The sequence below is a fragment of the Macaca fascicularis genome, chromosome 13 (genome assembly GCF_037993035.2).
Source record: "Macaca fascicularis isolate 582-1 chromosome 13, T2T-MFA8v1.1".
NCBI classification, from domain to species: domain Eukaryota; kingdom Metazoa; phylum Chordata; class Mammalia; order Primates; family Cercopithecidae; genus Macaca; species Macaca fascicularis.
The window spans coordinates 120,692,713-120,709,837 of record NC_088387.1 but is presented as its reverse complement, the minus strand read 5'-3'; the positions used below and the strand labels follow the sequence as shown (position 1 = coordinate 120,709,837).

General features: G+C 48.0%; 1 protein-coding gene across 1 annotated transcript in view; it reads left to right on the top strand.

Annotated features, from left to right (window-relative positions):
- Positions 1-17,125, top strand: part of TPO (thyroid peroxidase) — a 112,428-nt gene that overhangs the window by 11,771 nt on the left and 83,532 nt on the right. Inside the window, exons 3-4 of the mRNA XM_045369899.3 lie at positions 5,319-5,488; positions 7,791-7,923. Of these exons, the coding sequence (XP_045225834.2) occupies positions 5,319-5,488; positions 7,791-7,923 (303 nt within the window). The remainder of the gene's footprint in view (positions 1-5,318; positions 5,489-7,790; positions 7,924-17,125) is intronic.

The following is a 17,125-nucleotide window of genomic DNA, read 5'->3' as shown; positions in this document are numbered from 1 at the left end:
AGGTGCCTACGCTCTGGCTCTGCCACAGCTGCTGCGACTGACAATGTCACTTGCGTCTGGGCCAGGAGTCTCCTGTCTTCGGCTGGCATCCATGAACTGTGGCTGGCTAACGTGTTAGTTATAAGTAGCTACAATCTCAGTGTCCTCAAAGTTCATGACAATATACTACCTTTTACAAACATGTCAGCAGATCTAAAACACATATATTGTATATTTTAAGTTAAATATCACATGCATTTGTATGTACATAAAGTTATTTCTAAGGTACATGATGCATGTGTGTAATTTTTGTATCTTACTGTTGTCTCTATCATTTACTGGATGTCTACGTGGTGCAAGCTAGTTAGTTTTCAATGAATTAATTTCCTCACCTATAAAATGGGCGTAATTGTTGTATTTATCTCACAAGCTCATATAGTTTGGTGCGTCCCCCCAAATCTCATGCTGAAACGGGATTCCCAGTATTGGAGGTGGAGCCTGCTGAGAAGAATCGGATCATGGGGGCGGATCCCTCATGAGTGATTGATTTGCCCCATCCCCTTGATGATAAGGGAGCTTTTGCTCAGTTAGTTCACATGAGATCTGATTGTTTAAAAGTCTGTGGCACCTCCCCCACTCTGCTCTCTTGCTCCGGGACCTGTCTACTCCCCATCCAAGTTCTTGCATAGTTGTCAGCTTCCTGAAGCCCTCACCAGAAGCCAGGCAGGTGCAGGAGCAATGCTTATATAGCCAGAAGAACCGTGAGCCAATTAAACTTTTCTTTTCTGCATACATTACCAAATCTCGGGTATTTCTTTATAGCAATGTGAAAATGGCCTAACACAGAAAATTGGTACTGAGGAGTGGGGTGTTTCTATAAAGATACCTGTAATTGTAGCAGTGGCTTTGGAACTGTGTAATGGCAGGGGTTGGAAGAGTTTGGAGGGCTCAGAAGAAGACAGAAAGACAAGGGAAAGTTTAGAACTTCCTAGAGACTTGCCAAATGACTGTAACCAAAATGCTGCTAGAAATAAGGACAGTGAAGGCCAGGCTGACATGGTGTCAGATGGAAATGAGGAACTTTCTAGGAACTGGAGGTAGAGGTCGCCTGTGTTATGCCTTAGCAAAGAGCTTGGCTGCATTGTGTCCAAGTTGTGGGGATCTGTGGAAGTTTGAACTTCAGAGTGATGACTTGGAGTATCTGGCAGAAGAAATTTCTATGCAGCAAAGCATTCAAGGGGTGGTCTAGCTGCTTCTAACAACCAACCATCAGATATGAGAGCAAAGAAATGATTTGTATTTGGAACTTATATTTAAAAGGGAAGCAGAGCATAAACATTTGGAAAATTTGCAGCCTACCCACATGATAGAAAACGAGATCCTGTTTTCAGGGAAAGAATTAAAGGGAGCGGCTGGAGTAACCATTTGCTAGAGAGATTAGCATGACTAAAAGGGAGCTGAGTGCTACTATCCAAGACAACAGGAAAAGGGCCTCGAAGAAAGCATGTTGTAAGTCCTCAGGACAGCCCCTCCCATCACAAGCCCAGAGATCTAAGAGGAAAGAATGGCTTCAGAGTCTAGACCTTGGGCCTCTTTGTCCTGTGCAGCCCGGGGACACAGATCCCTATATCCCAGCTGCTCTGGCTCTGGGCTTGGCTCAGAAGGGCCCAGGTACTACTCAAGTCACAGCTTGAACAGTCCAAGCCATACGTGTCTACAGCTTTCACATGGTGTTCAGCCTTCAGGCTCACAGAATGCAAGAGTTAAGGAGACTTGGTGGCTTCCCCTAGATTTCAGAGAATGCATGAACAAGCCTAGGTGCCCAGGCAGAAGCCTACTTCAGGGGCAAAGCCCTCTCAGAATGACTCTACTAGGGCCATGCTGAGGGGAAATACGAGGTTGAAGCCCCCACACAGAGTGCCCACTGAGACACTGCTTAATGGAGCTGTGAGAAGGAGGCCCTCACCCTGCAGACCCCGGAATGGTAGATCCACCAGCAGCTTGCATCCTGCACCAGAAAAAGCCTCAAGTGCTCAACTCCAAACCATGAGAGCAGCCAGGTGGGCTGTATTCAAGGAAGCCACAGGGCAGAGCTGCCCAAGGCCTTAGGAGTCCATTCCTCACACCAGGGTACAGGACACGGAGTCAAAGGAGATTGTTCTGTAGCTTTAAGATTTATCGAATTGTCTACTGAGCGTAGACTGGTGTGGGGCCTATAAACCCTTTCTGTTGACTGATTTCTCCCTTTTAGAATGGAAAAATATACCCAGTGCTGGTGCCACCGTTGTATCTTGGAAACATGTAACTGTTTTTTTATCTCAGAGGCTCATAGGTAGAAGGACCTCATCTCCAGGTGAGACTTTGGACTTGGGACTTTTGAGTTAATGCCGGAATAAATTAAGACTTTGGGGGACTGTTGCGAAGGCATAATTGTATTTTGGAATGTGAGAAAGACATGGGATTCGGGGGAACAGGGTAGAAGGATATGGTGTGGATGCTTTTTCCCTCAAATCTCATGTTAAAATGTGATTCTGGATGTTGGAGATGAGGCCTGGTGAGAGGCAAGTGGATCACAAGGGCAAACCCCTTATGAATGGTTTAGCCCCATTCTCTTGGTGATGAGTCAGTTCTCGCCCAGGAGGTCCATGTGAGACGTGGTTGTTTTACACTGTGTGGCACCTGCCCGCTTGACCTCTTGCTCCTTCTCTCACCATGTGAGGCACCTGCTCCCACTGCACCTTCCACCATGATTGTGGCTTCCTGAGGCCTCCCCAGAAGCCAAGCAGGTGCTCGGTCCGTGTTTGCGCAGCCTGCAGAACCTTGAGCCAATTAAATCCCTTTTCTTTATAAATTACCCAGCCTCAAGTATTTCTTTAGAGCAATGCAAAAATAGCTTCACATGTAAGCTTTAACAATTTTTATTTTTGTTGTATATGTTTCAGATTTGCAAAATGATGTTTTGATACATAATGAAGTGATCACTACCATCAAACAAAATTAACGTACCCATCACCTTCCATGGTGATTGGTGTCTACGTGTGGTGAGAGCACTTAAAATCTCTCGTAGCACATTTGTTTTTAGTATTCAATATTATTAACTATGGAAGGAATACAAGTGCTTAGCACAGCACCTGAAACTTTACTTTCACTAGTAAGCACTATGTATTTTGGGATTATTATTAATAAACAAAAATATAAACTATCCATTTAATTATGGCAGAACAACTGAAGAGAACAACTAGGTCACTTTTCCCAAAGCCACAGTGGGTGATTCTGAGTCCTGAGCCTCATGTCTAACTTGCAGAGGGAAGGAGGTTCTCCTGCCAGCTCCGTAGTTCTGCCTGGCCTCTGACACTCTCACACCTCCCCTGGTCACTTGGGCAGTGCTGGCCTCCTGTCAGCTGGAGAGGCCCCACTGCAGATGACTCAGCCAGGGCAGCTGTCTGCAGCCCCCAGAGCGCAGTCCGCTGTGGTCACTCTGCTTCTCCTTTGGGGCCTGGCCCTGCCAGCTTTGCTGTCAAAGGTGATTGACTCAACCCTCAGGCAAGAAGGATGGTGAACCTGATGTAGTCCTCCCTTGGGCCCTGGGGACTCAGTAATTCCACTTGGCAGGTGCTTGGACAATGCTCTGATCCACCCAGGTGTTGGCAGCATTGTTGCAAAGGTCACCTCTGTCCTTTCTCTCCAGGTTCCCCAGGTTCCCAAATGCTAGTAGGCAGGTCAACTGTGAAACCTTGGATTGGTTCCCTGTAGCTGCTGCTGCTGCTGGGAATCTAAAAAGGTCAGGTGCCTGTGTGGGAGGCCAGGAGTGAGGGGAGGCCTGCAGGTGAGGAGAGGCCTGCGGGTGAGGTGAGGCCTGCAGGTGAGGAGAGGCCTGCGGGTGAGGTGAGGCCTGCGGGTGAGGAGAGGCCTGCGGGTGAGGAGAGGCCTGCAGGTGGGGTGAGGCCTGTGGGTGAGGAGAGGCCTGCAGGTGGGGTGAGGCCTGCGGGTGAGGAGAGGCCTGCGGGTGAGGAGAGGCCTGCAGGTGCGGTGAGGCCTGCGGGTGAGGAGAGGCCTGCGGGTGAGGAGAGGCCTGCGGGTGAGGAGAGGCCTGCGGGTGGGGTGAGGCCTGCGGGTGAGGGGAGGCCTGCGGGTGAGGAGAGGCCTGCAGGTGAGGAGAGGCCTGCGGGTGAGGGGAGGCCTGCGGGTGAGGGGAGGCCTGCAGGTGAGGAGAGGCCTGCGGGTAAGGAGAGGCCTGCGGGTGAGGAGAGGCCTGCGGGTGAGGAGAGGCCTGCGGGTGAGGAAAGACCTGCAGGTGAGGAGAGGCCTGCGGGTGAGGAGAGGCCTGCGGGTGAGGAGAGGCCTGCGGGTGAGGAAAGACCTGCAGGTGGAGTGAGGCCTGCGGGTGAGGGGAGGCCTGCGGGTGAGGGGAGGCCTGCAGGTGAGGGGAGGCCTGCGGGTGAGGAGAGGCCTGCGGGTGAGGAGAGGCCTGCGGGTGAGGAAAGACCTGCAGGTGGGGTGAGGCCTGCGGGTGAGGTGAGGCCTGCGGGTGAGGGGAGGCCTGCGGGTGAGGAGAGGCCTGCGGGTGAGGTGAGGCCTGCAGGTGAGGTGAGGCCTGCGGGTGAGGTGAGGCCTGCGGGTGAGGAGAGGCCTGCGGGTGAGGAGAGGCCTGCGGGTGAGGGGAGGCCTGCAGGTGAGGTGAGGCCTGGGGATGAGGGGAGGCCTGCGGGTGAGGGGAGGCCTGCGGGTGGGGAGAGGCATTCAGATGAGGCAGGCTTCACATGTTTCTTATTCTATGAGGGCGTGTTTAGCTCTCACTGTGAACAGCTTTGCTGCCCCATTGTGGGGCTGCACTGAGCAGATGCTCTGCACTGGAGTGGGAAGCGAAGAAGTTGGAGCTGGGACACAGGCAGCCTCGGCCGGCATTGGCTCTGAGATCAAGGCAGGGCCGTGCACTGCCCAGTCTCCTGTTTCATTAGCTGGGACATAAACAAATCATGTCTTGGTTTGGATGTGACGGCTTGTCAGCAATTGTTATGAGAATCCAATTGACTCTGATACGACAGTTTTGTAAAGGGCAAGGATTTGCCATTTTCCTCATCATTCAATACTGAAGCATCACCTACACCCTATTCCTGTTCCTAAACCCGACAACCCCGTGGACAGCGGTGACCCCGTGGACAGCGGTGACCCTGTGGACAGCGACTGCGCGTGTTTTCCCTGTGCCCACCCCACAGTGCCCGGCACATTGTCTGGAACACAGTAGTTACTCAATAAATGTCTGCTTAATTAATTCATAATTAAGTGCCAAAGCTACCACAGACAAATAATCTCTTTTATATCTTCTTTATGTGCCATAGAAACCTCAAAAAAAGAGAAATCCTTTCCCCACATCAGCTTCTGTCTTTTTCCAAACTTCCCGAGCCAACTAGCGGAGAGATTGCCCGAGCAGCAGAGATAATGGAAACATCAATACAAGCGATGAAAAGAAAAGTCAACCTGAAAATTCAACAATCACAGCATCCAACCGGTAACGGGCGCCCCCTCCCCACTGAGAAGCCGCAACTCCCCAGGGAGGATGCCTTGATTTTTGTCCAGGGGCTGCTTGTTCAGGGCGTGTTTTTTACTTGAGACCGAGCAGGATGGGACTCCAGCTCTTTCAAAACATACAAGCTGCAATTTTTTAAATGCTTACCAAACAGTCTCAGTATCTTATTTTTGTTACTCCGGAAAATAGCTGTTTCTCTCCAACTCAAATCAAATTTGAAAACGAGCTCAATAAGCTAAACATCCGTTTGTATGGTATAAAATAATTTAGGAATTTTTCCCACAGCCCCCCTCTTAGTTAAAACTTGGCGAGCTCATTCATAAAACCTCTTCAATGAAAGGACTTCATGTGTGAGGCAGCGTGTTGCAGGGAGCCCCATCTTCCCCGAGTTGCTGTTGCCTTAGCAGAGCTACCTAGGACCTTTGAGAGCCAATTGACTCATCTCTAAAATGAGGACAGTAGCACTGCTCACTCCGCTGGCTATCGGAAGACCAACGCATAAACCAGGAGCAAATGTCATTATTTCTTCAGCTCTAAAGCACTCTATGGACATAAGATACTGAGATGGTAATGCAGGCAGCCAAAAGGCATATTGGTGCTTCTTATGATGGGGAGCGAGTGAGCGAAATGTCTTTTTAATTAATCAATAATTTTTTCTGTGCAGTGCCATGAGCTACTTGGCCTCTGAGTTCTTCCTTCTAACTAGCTATAGATCAATTTGGTGCTGGTTTACTTAGCTTTTAGAATAAGACAAACTTGGCTAAACCAGTATTAACCAGAATTCTCAAATCCTAAACTTAACAGTGAAGTTTAATTAACTTTATAGCAAGCTAAGATTCATTTGAAATGTCCTTTCTTTCAAACCATGTGACTGAACGATGTTTCTAAGAACTCTTGGTCCACTGTCCTGTCCACTGTCCTGTCAGGCCTCCTACGGAAATAGCAGTTCCTGACGTCAGAAGATATGGGTCTTTCTGGTCCATGCTTTAGAGCCACATGCTCATTGCTGGGTCTGTAGACATAAATGTTTAGGAGAATAGGCTGAGGTATGTGGTCCAGGCTATAACATAGAACTTAAGGACTCTATAATTTAGAATATTTTAAAATGATTTCCATTGTAAACATAGCCCATCTAGAAAATTTAGAACGCGAGGAATGTAAAAAGGTTTCCCATTACTTCATCACCAAGGCAGGACTCCATTAAATGTCAGTGCCTGTCCTTCTAGGCTGCTGCTTCACATTGGTCTTGTGTCTTATGTGACTATAACCTAATGGTTCTTTTCTATTGCACATGATTTGTTGTCTGCAAGCACCTGCTTGAGGACATTCCTGTCAAGAAGAATCTGTGCTCAGCTTTTTGAGGAATGCCTATTCCTGCACTAACTGAATGCACACTGCAGTCCGAGGTTTGCTTAACTGTTCCCGTAGAGCCATTCCCATTGGCCTATTAGTGAGCATTCATGATTGAAAGACTAGTTTGTTTCTCTCATATCTGAAAATGGAATGAATTCCTTCCTGGCTTTTTTTCTATTGAATATCTCAATTTCACTGGTATCTGGTTAATCCAAGTTTTGTAGCATTATCCTCAAAGATTTATATAAACCGTCTTGGAGAAGTAATCCATGATTACCTCTACTAATGGACAGTAAAGTCACTCTCACTTTGATTTGTTGAATAACATATAAATTATAGTGACAGAATTGATCCAAAAAAAAACAGGAAATCGTTTCGTGGGCTCTCGTCTCATCTGGAAAGATTTACAAGGGAACCAAAAATCAATACAAAGGAAAAATAAAAGGTTTTATAGATAAGCGTACCATCTTCATCAAGGCAAGATTTTTTTCTACATTAGGGTTCGGGATAAATTCTACTCCTCACTGTCTTCTAAAGCACTGGGGCCGTTACTAGGCACACATGCCTCACTGTGCAGTTGTGCTGAATGAGCCCTGGAGATGTGCTCAGTGAGGGTTGATGGTAACTGCGAAGTTACTTGCTGGCTTATCCCCCTGGGGGCTGAGAGCTTTTGGATTGCTTTTCTGAAAGATCACAGAGCAAAAATAAATTTTAAAAACCCCACATTTCTAGCAATAAGGAAGCTCAAGAGAATTAAATGAGTGAGTACTTGATGTAAAGGGAGAAAGCAGATTTTCTCAAAAACAATGACTCCAGTTACATATGAATCCCAAATTCAGATGCTGGAGCCACTTTTGAGACTGCCATAGAATATTTATTGGGTGGATTTGTGGTTACAAGCACAGAATTCACGGTTTCTCATTTTTCACAGATGCTTTATCAGAAGATCTGCTGAGCATCATTGCAAACATGTCCGGGTGTCTCCCTTACATGCTGCCCCCAAAATGCCCAAACACGTGCCTGGCGAACAAATACAGACTCATCACAGGAGCTTGCAACAACAGGTATTGTTTGTGGATTTTCTTAATCTTCTCATGAAAGTTGCATCTGAACATGACCAGGTGCCATCATAAAGGAGCCTCTACCATGACTGGTGGATCCGTACCCACCCCTGAGCTCCTGGTTCCTGTCCTTGGCCTCCCTGACGTGGCCTCTTGTACACCTGGTGGTGCCTCGAGCAGCGTGCTGAGCCACACCGTCATTCCCAGCCACAACGCCCCTTCCACAGGTGCTTCTAGGTCACTCTTAACTTCCTAACCCCACAAATTCCACCGCCGTTCACCTAATAACTCAAGCCATACGTTTAGGTGCCATCCTTGATTTCACTAACTCCCCTACCCATTGTTTCCAATGCACCCCCAAGACTGTCACTATTACCCCCAAAGTGAGTGCTCTCCACTCCCTGTCACCTTAGCTGAAGCCAAAATAACCAGCCGGCTGCCATCACGTGGTGGCTCCTCACTGGTTCTCCTAGTTTAACTGTTGCTTTCCCCATTCACGCTTCCTGTTGTGGCCAACACCATCTCAGCACCCTCCTTCTCAGTGCCCCCCACCCAAGTCCCCACTGCACTCAGAGTGAGTTCAGATCTGCCCAACAGTGGCAACTGCCCACCTCCTCTGGTCCACGGTGGCAGGAGGTAGACAGGAGATTTGGCCACACACACAGCCATGTGATTCAGTCTGCGGTTCAGACTGGTTTTCTGAAGAAGGTGATACAGAAGTGAGCCAAATCTTAAGGGATGAGTGGGGATTTCTCAAATGGGCCACAGGGTAGAGGAGAGGGTTTTGCAAAGGCCAGAAAGAGCAAGACACGTTTGGGCAGAAACACGCAGCCTTTGGCACACAGAGGGGCAGAGGGAGAGCAGCTGCGACTGTGGCGCCTGTGGGGTCTGGGGGCAATAATACGCCCCGTGGTCACCTGGAGGCTTTGTCAGGATGGCCGCAGGCTTGATGTCCACCGATGCAGGCAGCAAAGGTGCTTAGCATGGAAGAGCTCCTCAAAGGGACTCGAGCTCCTCGCTGCTGGGTGTGCTGAGGCCAGAAGGAAGATGCCCCGTACCCGCTGACCCCGTGAGAGAGGGATCAGCAGGACCCAGGCAGAGCCCTGGCCTGGACAGGCAGTGTCCTGAGACAGAGGGCAGGGGCTCTGGGACAATGAACAGGAATCGGCGTCCTGGGTCAATGATGGTTAAGAACAACAGCTTTGCAAATGGACAGCCCTGGATTTGAGACCTGGAATCACCACTTATCAAAGGGCAATTTGTTCCCATTCTTTGAGCTGTAAGAGCTTGTTTGTAAAGCCCACAGCAGGAACGCATAACCTGGCTATGTGTAAGGACCGGATCTTAGGACCGTGGAGCCCCAGCTGGAAGAGGCAGCCTGTGCTGAACGCGGAGATGGGTCAGGACCACACAGGAGGCTACTGTCCACCCCTCCTCCCCTGAAGCCTGGGGTGCCTGTGCTCACGCATGGAAGCAGGATCAGAGGTGGAGACGGCACGTGTCCTGTCCTCAGAGCTCGGTGGAAGACATAGGTGTAGACAAGGGATGCGCAGGAGATGATGCCTGGGAGTATGGGGACACTGAAGTGGCTGGTGGGATGCATAGCTGGAGGGACCGGGCCTGGATGGAGGAGGGGATGGGGCAGGTGCACTGTTGAGCCAGAGGCCAGAGCAGAGATGGCTTGGACTACACGGGGAGGAGCAGGGTCTTCAGCAGGGCAGGGTGGGGTCTAACCTGCAGATGCACGTTCAGGGTGGGGATTCCTGGGGACAGTGGTGTTGGAGATGTGGGGGCGGGGCTGCTCTCTGAATGGATTTCAAAGCCTGCCCCTGGGTCCTGCAAAAGAGCCTGAAACTTTCTTTGGTTTGGTGCTTCCTCATGCATAAATCAAACAACAACAACAACAACAACAACAACAACAAAAACTCTTTAAAAAATATATTGTGCTTCAGTTTACAATTTAACAACCTCAAGACCAGAGCCTCAGCCAGCACCAATGAATTCCTGCTCGGCCCTTCCTAGAGGCCTTGCTGCTGTCTCGGGCGCCTCTGCCCCTGCTGCTGGGCGAGCTCCACTGATGCTCCTGGGAGAATCTCTGTTGACCATACAACGACGTTGGCACTGGCAGCCGTGATCTGGGGACACTTCGATCTGAGCTGGTTTCTCTCTTTCTGTGGTGACGGCTACAGTTTTCATTAAGAATGTACAGCATCTGGATCTAAAGTCCCCTATGTTCAAGGCTTCACACATTGTATTCCACCAAAAATAAAACATCTGCTCAGAAATCGTTAGTGTCTCACTTGTTACAAAAGTGAGCCACAGAGGACCCCTGCCCCTTGGCCCCTGGGTGGTTTACTTTTTCTCTGCAGGCTGAGACCTGTTAGTGCCAAAGCCTCCTAAGATCAAGCTCAAATTTATTCATGCCCAGTTGTGAAAAAAACAGCCCAAACGAGCAGATTTTTAGCCCCTTGGAGCCTACCTCTTTGTGTCTTCCACAAAACTTCTCCCAGTATCTCAGGCCATTGGTAAGATACAGCCTTGTGGTCATCAGACCCCAGGTCGCTGCTGCCGCTGGAGTTGCCTGGCCAGAGACTCCCCCTCCACCTCACCATGTTGCTGAGTAAAGTCATCAGACACAGAGACCCTCTGATGCCCCACCGTGAGTTCCTCACCATCCTCCCCATCTGCGTGGCGGTCCCTCACCTTAGCCTCTGGATGGTCCCCTGCCTTGAGGGATGTCCCCTCTTCTGCACCTGTGCCCAAGAGCCACCCTAAAGGCATGTGTGTGTCTCTGCCTCCCCTGGTCCTAACTTTTGCCTTGCTCAGCCCTGAGTTCCCAGAGCTTCCCCACACCCAGTAAGTTGCTAAGTTCGCCTCCAGCGGTCTCCTAAGCCACGTTAGCATCCCTCTCAGTCACCAGCACCTGGTTCCCCACCCACACCTTCCCATCCTTGCCTGGGCTGGTGCCGACTCACTAGGACCCTCCCTGCCCAGGGGAGGTCACCTGGCCTCTCCAGGCACCCAGAGAGACTGTGACCGTGTCCTTGCATGGCACTAGCTCTCTGGCCTGGGTTTGGTTGCGTTTCTCTTTATTGTTTCTTGACTAGTGTATCGGCCATGTCAGGTGAAATTTTCAGATTAACAGCTTAACACTCCATGCAGGAAGTCCCTACTCAATATTCTCAGCACATCACCATATGGCTGTCCTGATGGTATATATTATATCTTATAGAACACATTAATCTTATAGACCATATTAATACGTGGGCTTCATTACGTGATCCTAAAAATCCAAATATGTTTTAGAATTGTCATTGCAACTTCCAGTCAACATGTTTAGCATTTGTTTTGGTTAGGTTTGCTTTGGTTTTTCACATATGGGATTAAAGAATTAAGGCAGATATTTGTTTCTGATACATCATTTTTAATTTAGAGAATTTATATTCCTTTTGATTAATTCTGGTGATTAAGCTGTGCCTCTACATCCTTGCTGGGTCAGATGATGCAGTTTTTATTCCAATTATGAAGGGCATGTGGGTCCTCTGCAGTGAGTTTGGATTTTTATGTTCGAGGCTCACCAACATTCCTCAAAAGGTTTCGGATAACTAAATCTCGCATTAAGCATTTCCCTTTTATTGTCTAAAATTTCACCCATGTTTCTTTCTGATCGCGTTTGGCTTTTGTTTTCGTTTTGTTTCTTCCTTTTGTTTCTAACTTGAAGGCGCCGCGTTTTCTTTTCCTGCTCGCTTGTTCCTTCCTGAAGGTCGTTTCTTGTCCCTCACCCACCACTGCTGCCCACCGTGCTGTATTTCCAAGCAACCTTCGGGTGTTGGCTGCAATGACATATCTAAGACAAATGTTATTTGGAATTAACTTTTGAAATTCTAAATGTCGAAACGGTAGATTTTAAAACTCATTCATTTCTACTAGTTCTCTTGCTTTATGGTGTGATGTCTGCATGTCACAAATGGATGGCAGGGTTTCTAAGGCTTGCTTTTCCTTTGTTGGTATTTTCCTAATTGCTTAGGACATATCACATAAAATTACTTAACAAGTAGTGGAAAAGAATGATTTTTCTTTTGCCATTTCACCTGGACTTTTTGTTTGTATGGTGTAGTCGGTGCTGCAGGAACTACCTTGTTGAAAGAGGAGGGGGCAGGTTGCTTCTCGTTTGTGTGGTGTAGCTAATGCCACACCCGGACGTCTTGTTTGTACGATGTGGTCAATGCCACACCACCTACCATGTTGGAAGGGAATGGGGCGGGTTCCTTCTTGTTTGTATGATCTACTCACTGCCGCAGGAACTACCATGTTGTAAGCGAATGGAGCAGGCTCCTTCCTGTTTTTATGGTGTAGTCAGTGCCGCAGGATGTACCATGTTGTAAGCGAATGGAGCAGGCTCCTTCCTGTTTTTATGGTGTAGTCAGTCCCGCAGGAACTACCATGTTGTAAGCGAATGGAACAGGCTCCTTCCTGTTTTTATGGTGTAGTCAGTGCCACAGGATGTACCATGTTGTAAGCGAATGGAGCAGGCTCCTTCCTGTTTTTATGGTGTAGTCAGTCCCGCAGGAGGCACTACGTTGGAAGGGAACGGGGCAGGTTCCTTCTTGGTATGGTGTGGCCAGTGCTGCAGGACGTACCATGTTGGAAGAGAATGGGGCAGGCTCGTTGTGAATTTTGAGTCTTTTTTTCTTTTCACTTTGTCCTAAAGGAAATTATCAGGTCTCTGCATAAGCCCCGATTTTTTAACAGGGAGGGGGTGTGTGCATGCATGGCAAACTAGTCCCTTTAAAAATTTTAGAATCTCTAAATATAAAGCTTAAGATATTAGTAATGCTGTTGATAACTGTGTGTTTGGGGTGATGGTGTTTTTGTAGTATCGTTTAAAGGATTTCCAGCTTCTTTCTGTTTCTGTTACCAACCTGTGGAGACCTCTTCATCATCCTGGACTCAGATCCAGTCCTCAACACTCCTGTGCTCCCAGCCAGCTGAGGCTGTTGTTCCCGCCCGTGTGCTTTTATAGAAGTCTAGGAGTTGGGGGTAGGAGGTGGGTGTGGGCAGGGGTCACGTCGCTTACAGGTTACGTTTGCTAGAAGCAGTCACATTGGCTGAGAACAGAATCCCCAGGGACTGAGGATATCACGCAGGAAACTGGGTTTTAGTGTGTAGCTTGGCATCAGCCTAGAGATCAGACAAATTCTGATCAGACAAATTTATTTTAAAAATCAAGTGCTCTGGCCGGGAATGGTGGCTCACGCCTGTAATTCCAGCACTTTGGGAGGCCAAGGCGGGTGGATCACGAGGTCAGGAGATCGAGACCATCCTGGCTGGCACGGTGAAACCTCGTCTCTACTAAAAATTTTTTTAAAAAATACAAAAAACTAGCCAGGCGAGGTGGCGGGCGCCTGTAGTCCCAGCTACTCGGGAGGCTGAGGCAGGAGAATGGCGGGAACCCAGGAGGCGGAGCTTGCAGTGAGCCAAGATCGCGCCACTGCACTCCAGCCTGGGCGACAGAGCGAGACTCCGTCTCAAAAAAAAAAAAAAAAAAAAATCAAGTGTTCCTTGGTGGGATGGTGATATGGTTGGCTGTGTCCCCACCCAAATCTCAGTTGAATTCCCATGTGTTGTGGGAGGGACCTGGTGGGAGGTAATTGAACCACAGAGACAGGTCTTTCCTGTGCTGTTCTCATCATAGTGAATAAGTCTCACGAGATTTGACAGTTTTATAAGGGGGAGTTCCCCTGCACATGCTCTCTTTCTGCCTGCTGCCATCCAGGTAAGACATGACCTGCTCCTCCTTGCCTTCCACCATGATTGTGGGGCCTCCCCAGCCACGTGGAACCATAAGTCCATCAAACCTCTTTTTCTTCCCAGTCTTGGATATGTCTTTATCAGCAGCATGAGAACAGACTAATGCAGATGGAGTAGGGGAGGGCTACTGAAGAATTGAAGCCTCTTAGCTGCTGCTGGAAATAGATGCAGTCGAGGTGCAATTACTCATGGCCAGTCCTCCACAGGCAGCGGGGTCATTGTGAAGACCTGTGTGCCACAGTATCTAGAAAACAAAGGAGCCATGAGCCACTGTTTGCTTGTCGTCTAAATCAATGGACTATCTTATCACATGCAATGTTAGACAGTGTATTACATACGAATATTCATAAGCAGAAATATAAATATAGACTGTATACTGTAAGATAGTATTCATTATACAATATGATTAATTCACCTAGATACTTCACATAGAATTTGCCTTCAGTTTTACATTGATACGTGTGATAATAACTGCTCTGTGTGTTCTTGAGAAAGTGCTCACATTCCTGTACATAATGGAAACGCCATCACATTTTGAAATAGAGCATGAGATTCTGGCCACCACGTTGTCAGTTACAAGCTGCTTAGACTTCATGTCTTGCTTAGATTCTCAAATTCTCTGCATCTGGAAAATGGCAAAGATAGTGATGCGCATTTCTAGGGTTGTCATGAGGCTGAAGTGAGATAATGGCAGCAGAAATACTTAGTGAGCAATAATGCTGCAAAGGTCAGCGACTGTTTATGTAAATAATGGGCACCTTTGAAGCCCCTTTCTTCAAAGAGACTCAGTCTTGATTCTTGAAGAGGTGTAATTTATCTCTGAAAAACGGCATTATTTCTTGCTGGGCATGTTGGCTCACGCCTATAATCCCAGCACTTTGGGAGGCTGATGTGAGGGGATCGCATGAGCCCAGGAGCTCAAGACCAGCCTGGGCAACAAAGCAAGACCTCATCTCTAAAATTAAAAAAAAACTATGGTATTTCCTGAGTTTTGACGTGATGAACTACTGCGGTAAACCGCTGTGTCTCACAGTGTTGTAAGCGAATGGAGCAGGCTCCTTCTTGTTTGTATGGTGTAGTCCATGAAGCAGGAACTACCATGTTGGAAGGGAATGGGGCAGGCTCCTTCGTGCTTGTATGATCTAGTCATTGCTGCAGGAGGTATCATGTTGGATGAAGTACCATGTTGGATAAGTGGCACAGTGGATAGAATCCATCTCCATTGTGACCATGAGTGGATTTCTGCTATTAAATTGGAGTACGACTTATGCAGGGCTTGGGGGTGAATCTGGAGGCACAGGTGGCCAAGTCTCCCATGGGCCTGCACCCCCAGATGAGGGGCCCCCAGATGCAGATCAAGGACTTTACACCCCAGAGGGCTGCCTTCTGGCCCCTCCCAGATTGTGCTGTCTCCCCAGAGGTGACCACTGTTTTGATCTTCGTCACCATAGTCAGTTTTCCCTGACCTGGCTTTTATAGGAAGGAAGTTAGATGGTAACCCCTGGGCCTGGCTTCTCCACCTCCACTCACCTTGGAGATGTAGTTGCTCCTGCCTTGCGGAGGGAGACACTCATCGTTACAGGACAGGCAGGGTGAGTGCTGAGCGCTGGTCAATGCTCCCGAGTGGCTGCTCTAATCTGCACTCCCAGGAGCAAAGTGTAAGGGCCCCACGCCCTCCCCAATCCCCGCACTGCGAGCCCTTTCATTTTAGCCCTTCTTGAGGGGAGGGTGGCATTTCCTGTGGTTAACTTTATATTTTCCTGGTGACTAAGCACTTTTAAAACACATTCATTGGCCATTTGGAGACTTTTTGGGGGGATGTGCCAGTTCAAACATTTTTGCCATTTTTGATGAGTCTTTTTTGATTTATAGACGCTCGTATTTTCTAAATATGTCTTCAGTGAGAAACGTTTTACAAATGTCTTCTCCCACCCGAGATTGGCCTTTTCACTCTCCATGCTGTCTTTTGGAGAAAAGTTGTTCATATTTTTAATGAAGTCCCATTTATCAATTACTTATTTCGTGGAAAGAAAACTTTTTTTGTTGTGTTTAAGAATCTTGGTTTCTCTGAAGGATGTGAAGGTATTTTTCTTGTGTTTTCTGCTGAAAATGTTATTGTTTTACATGTCACATTTAGATCTGTGACCCATCTCATTTAATGTTTTGTGCAATATATGAGGTGGCAACCATGGTGTGTGTGTGTGTGTGTGTATGTCTGTGTCTGTGTCTGGGTGTGTGTGTATATATTGTAAACCAAAAATAAAATTCTAAGTCCTGCGATCATCTGAATTGACCCCTCCTCTCAGCAAGGGCGTTCCAAAGCTAACCTGAAAAACTAATTCAGACCATGATGGGGAGAGCGAGGTCAGATGTGCCTCATGACACCCTCCTCCCTTTTGGAATTACTGCTAGAACAGACTTAACTCTAGAAGAAACATTTACAGTCTATTCTCTCAGAGGTCTGCTGCCTGGAGACTTCACCTGCATGATGAAACCTTGGTCTCCACAACCCCGTGTCTTAACCCAGACACTCCTAAGTCCTTAGACAATAACTTTACTCTTTCAAAAAATTGCCAATCAGAAAACTCTTGAATCTACCTTTGACCTGGAAGCCCCCTCCTCCGGATGTCCTGCCTTTCTGCACTGAGCCAATGTACATCTTACATGTATTTGACTGATGTCTCGTGTCTCCCTAAAATATATGAAACTAAGCTGTGCCTCAACCACCTTGGACACGTTTCTCAGGATCTCCTGAGGGCTGAGTCATTGGCCATTGGTCACTCATATTTGGCTCAGAATAAATCTCTTCAACTATTTTACAGAGCTTGACTCTTTACTGACAATATCTGTAGGTGTGTATGTATATATAGAGGCATGTATATGTAGGTAGATTTGTATGTGTGTGTGTATATATATAATAGAGAGAGAGGTCTGTATTTATAGAGGCATGGGTGTGTGTATGTATAGATGTGTGTGAAAGCATATGTATATGACATTTAATGTATTCTGAACCATCCTTTACCCAGTGAACTGCACCAGTGCCTGTATCATGAATTGAGTAGCCATATGTGTGTGGGTGAGGACTGCTAGACTCTTACCATCATGTATATAATTATGAGAGAGAGGGAGAGAATGTGAGTTAGGCGATTAGCCACACTCGTCTTTACGCCTGCTGAGAAAACGACACAGGGACCCAGCGGCATCAGAACACCTTGCTGGGGCAGCTCTGCACTGGGGCGCAGGTGACAGAAGCCTCACGGGATTCTGTCCAGCAGGAAGAGAGGCCGGCTTCAGCCCCTCCCGCCTGACAGCGCATGGGTCCTGCCTCGCCTGGGAGGAGGAGCCCAGGATTGGAGGCAGGGGCTGCTCCCGCCTCCAGAGGTTTCCAGGAGGC